The sequence below is a fragment of the Malurus melanocephalus genome, unplaced genomic scaffold (genome assembly GCF_030028575.1).
Source record: "Malurus melanocephalus ecotype Western Australia unplaced genomic scaffold, MMel_1.1 scaffold_453, whole genome shotgun sequence".
NCBI lineage: Eukaryota > Metazoa > Chordata > Aves > Passeriformes > Maluridae > Malurus > Malurus melanocephalus.
The window spans coordinates 325,596-329,873 of record NW_026623685.1 but is presented as its reverse complement, the minus strand read 5'-3'; the positions used below and the strand labels follow the sequence as shown (position 1 = coordinate 329,873).

The window sequence follows — 4,278 nt, the reverse complement described above, 5'->3', positions numbered from 1 at the left end:
CTGGAGCGGCGGGGCCCGTGCGGGGCGCGGGCGCGGGCGGTCCTTTGTCCCGGCTCCGGGCCCTGGCGGCGGTCACCGAGCTCCGCTCTCGTTGCAGCCCAAGCAGCTCCCCGAGAAGTGGCAGCACGACCTGTTCGACAGCGGCTTCGGCGCGGGGGCCGGCGTGGAGACCGGGGGAAAGCTGCTCGTCTCCAACTTGGACTTCGGCGTTTCGGATGCGGACATCCAGGTGGGTTCGGTGGCGCCGGGGAGGAGCGGCCTCGTTCATTGTGCCCCGCTCCCGCCTGCTCCGGGCACCAGAACCCCCGCTGGAGCCCCGGGAGGGCTTTCTGCTGCGTGTGCCTGCTKTGCCGCGGTCATGGTGGTCTCGAGGGCGCTGGAAAATCCGGTAGAGGTGCTTTTGTAAGTGTCTGCTGCGCTGCACGGAGCTTAGGGAGCGATGCTGCAACTCTGCTGGATCAAGCTGTGCTGGAGAATTCACTGTGAGCTCCTGCTCTGTGCAGCTGTCAAATAACCGAGTTATTTTGGGGATAAATCTGTCAAAACACATTGTGTTGGATGTTGAGGGGCTGCCGTGGATGCAGCCATCAGTGTCACCAGTGTCACTYGTGAGGGGAACCGGCCCCCTGCACTGCCTCAGTAGTGCCCTGTCCTCCATCTGTCATGGCCATGGCCAGTCTGGGCTGCTCAGAGCCCACAGTGCTGCAGTTGGGTGCTTGSTGCATCTGCCCCAGGGCTGTGAGTGTGAGTGTGAGTGTGAGCTGTGCAGGAATTGAGTGCCCTGCTGTGTCCCTGGCAGGGCTCCTGTGCTGCAGAGTGCTGCCATCACCCCGGCCTCTGGCTCTCAACTCCTCACCAGGGAACACCAAACCATGGCAGACAATCCTCACTGGGTCACTCATTTCAGTCTCTCGTGCTCTGATCTGGCTGTGCCTGGGCAGTTTGAGAGGAGCTCTGTCAGTCATGCACTCACTGGGTAGAGTGCTGCACACCCCCTCTTTCCTCGTGCAGGTTCAGATTGGGTTTAAACAAGTTCCTGTTTGTTGCAGTGTGGCTGCAGTGTGTAACACTCGGCCCTGTGCTTTGTGTGCAGTCAGGACTCACCYTCCTGCTGCTGCACAGGTTCCCAAYGGGATTTGCTCWGCAGCAGGGCTSACTCAATGGCTTTGGCCCCCAGCCCCATCATTTAGTGTTGGTTTTGTTCCTGTGCTGGTGCCTCTCTGTGTTTGTGAGAGGCTGAAGGAGCTGTGGGCACAAGGAGTGCACAGCATTGCTCTGTGTGTGTGTGCTGAGGCAGGAGCAGCTGAGCCAGAGCTGAGCACGGGCTCTGGGCAGAGCTGACACACCATGTTCACCCCTCTGTGTGCACAAAGCTTCTGCCATCAGTGCCCTTTGCAGTTGTGCAGCAGCCCTGGGAGCCCTGCTCTGCCTCAGGAGGGGTTGGCAGCCATGCAGTGACCGTGTTGGCTTCCCAGATGTAGCACCTGAGARACGAAATTGGTGACTCTGAGGTTCCCCTTTATTTGTGGTCTTTGTGGCAGCAAAGGACAGAGCTCAGCACAGGAGTTTGTTGGTCTCCATTGTTGGGGTGTGTTCCTCATGGCACAAATCCAGCACAGTAAAAGTCTCATTGCCTCGTGGATTCCTGCACTGACATGATCATTCTCCTCTGAGAGAAAGGTGTCTGGGGTTGGGTATTTTCAGTAGCCACAGCTTTGACTCAGCTTCAGCAAAGATGGCTAGTTTCCCTGGGAAAACAMACAGGTCAGCATCCCTTGAGTGTGCTTTGCTGGCTGTAAACATGCCTCCTGCGGCAGGTGGATGCTGAGTCCTGCTTGCTTTTGCCACCTGTGACAACCTCCTGAAATCTTCATCGTGGGCTTTGCTCCTCTCTGCTGTTGGCTCTTGTTCCAGGTTGTTTGTGGTGGTTGGAAAACCATTGGTGCTGAGTGTGGCAGTGTGTGCAGCACTGATGGATGGGCSTGCTCCTTTCCCTCTTGCTCTCAGGAGCTCTTTGCAGAGTTTGGGACCTTGAAGAAGGCAGCTGTGCACTATGACAGATCTGGTCGCAGTCTAGGAACGGCAGATGTGCATTTTGAGAGGAAGGCTGACGCGCTGAAGGCCATGAAGCAGTACAATGGGGTCCCCTTGGATGGTGAGTCTGCGTGGCTGTTCCTGTAGCTGCAGTGGAACATGCCCACGTCTCCYGCAGCCCCACATCCCTCTCCCATGCCCGTGTTGCTCCCTGCCACCTCCACACGTGCTGTGCAGACTGACAGAGCTCTGTGTCCCTGCAGGGCGCCCCATGAACATCCAGCTGGTGACATCACAGATCGACACGCAGCGGAGACCAGCACAGAGGTGAGGGAGCCCCTGCCTCGGCCGTGGGCCAGGGAGGTGCTGGGCCCCTTCCTGCTGGGGAACGTGGGTCCTCTCTGGCTTTACTGAAGCACTAAAACAGTCATGTTTAAAACTCACAGCGTAAACAGAGGTGGCATGATCAGAAACCGCGGCGTCTCGGGGGGATTTGGAGGTGGAGGCAACAGGCGAGGGACTCGTGGTGGTACCAGAGGGAGAGGCAGAGGAGCTGGAAGAACCTCCAAACAGCAGCTCTCTGCAGAAGAACTAGATGCACAGCTGGATGCTTACAATGCCAGGGTAAGTGCTGCTTGGGCCCTGTCGTGGGCTCCCCACAGCATCACATCCTGGGAAACTCTGACAGCCTGGAGCTGGCASAARAGARAAAGCATTTTCCAGGYCCTTGGACTGAGGCAGTCTCTCTGAAGCTGAGCTGTGCCTTGGCTTGGGCTCAGCTTTGTGTTCCAGGGCACTGTGTCACCTGCTGTTACTGAYGGCTGAGGGACAGCCTCTGCTCTTGCCAGGCTGGGACAGCTCCTCTGTGACTGGAACAGCTTTTACAAGCTGAACAAAACCCACAGAGCTGATAGGCTGCAGGAATGGGAAAACAGAAAGGAAAATCCCATGTGGAAGAGCAGTGTATTGTGCTTTTGGGGGAAAGGTGTGGTGTTGGTAGCAGAGGAGCCCCAGCCTGGGGAGCCCTGGGCAGTTGTGGCTGTACCTGTGACCTTGTGCCACAGCTGGGTCGGGATCTCAACAAAGCTGAGGCCACAGGGTGTAGGACTGGGGTAAGTCAGGGTGAGCAACAAGTGGAATGAACAGGAATTCCAGGAAAAGCCTTGGAGCCGTGCAGAGGGTGCTGTACTGTCCTGCTCAGCACAGTGTGCTGTGGCTGGGACCCGCCTGTCCCTGTCCCCAGAGTTTGTGGCTCACCCAGGCCGGGCTGCCAGGGAAGGTTGGGTTGGGTGCAGGGGCTGCAGGGGCAGGGCTGCTGTCGGCACACGGTGACACTTGTCCCCTCTCTTGCAGATGGACACCAGCTAAGGCGGCAGCAGTGGCGCAGGGAAGGACTCCACTCTCGCTCCATACTCCTGGCAGGGGCTGCAGCTGTGGCTACTACTACCGAGGATGGGATTTGTTTTACTTTTATGTTCTGGGATAGGTTTTAACTCCTGTAAAGGTTTTTTTTAATTCTCAGCAGACCTGTTTTGTACCGAGTTATTTTTGGGATAAATTTTTCTGGTTGCCTGTTGGGCCGAGGTGGCTTTTTCACCTTTGCCGTAATAAAATAGAACCGTGTCTAGAGCTGTGGCTGATGCCTTGCCGTGCTGGATCCCGCACCCCATCCCGCTTCCCACACACCGTGTTCTGTGCGCCGCTGTGCCGTGTGTCATCCCGCCCCGCCGCTCCCGTTCTGCTCTCCCGGTGCCGGTCCCGTTCTGCTCTCCCGGTGCCGGTCCCGTTCTGCTCTCCCGGTGCCGGTGCCGGTCCCGTTCTGCTCTCCCGGTGCCGCTCCCGTTCTGCTCTCCCGGTCCGGTCCCGTTCTGCTCTCCCGGTTCGGTCCCGTTCTGCTCTCCCGGTGCCGGTCCCGTTCTGCTCTCCCGGTGCCGGTCCCGTTCTGCTCTCCCGGTTCGGTCCCGTTCTGCTCTCCCGGTGCCGGTGCCGTCCCGTTCTGCTCTCCCGGTGCCGCTCCCGTTCTGCTCTCCCGGTGCCGGTCCCGTTCTGCTCTCCCGGTGCCGGTGCTGGTCCCGTTCTGCTCTCCCGGTTCGGTCCCGTTCTGCTCTCCTGGTCCGGTCCCGTTCTGCTCTCCCGGTGCCGGTGCCGCTCCCGTTCTGCTCTCCCGGTCCCGTTCTGCTCTCCCGGTGCCGGTCCCGTTCTGCTCTCCCGGTGCCGCTCCCGTTCTGCTCTCCCGGTGCCGGT

The 4,278-nt window shown here is 59.1% G+C and overlaps 2 protein-coding genes across 2 annotated transcripts in view; both read left to right on the top strand.

Moving 5' to 3' along the window:
• ALYREF (Aly/REF export factor) overlaps positions 1-3,663 on the top strand; it is a 4,014-nt gene extending 351 nt beyond the window's left edge. Inside the window, exons 2-6 of the mRNA XM_057380452.1 lie at positions 6-229; positions 2,008-2,155; positions 2,298-2,361; positions 2,481-2,658; positions 3,388-3,663. Coding sequence (XP_057236435.1) covers positions 6-229; positions 2,008-2,155; positions 2,298-2,361; positions 2,481-2,658; positions 3,388-3,402 — 629 coding nt within the window. The 3' untranslated portion in view covers positions 3,403-3,663. The remainder of the gene's footprint in view (positions 1-5; positions 230-2,007; positions 2,156-2,297; positions 2,362-2,480; positions 2,659-3,387) is intronic.
• Positions 1-4,278, top strand: part of ARHGDIA (Rho GDP dissociation inhibitor alpha) — a 28,297-nt gene that overhangs the window by 15,943 nt on the left and 8,076 nt on the right. The window lies entirely within an intron of this gene.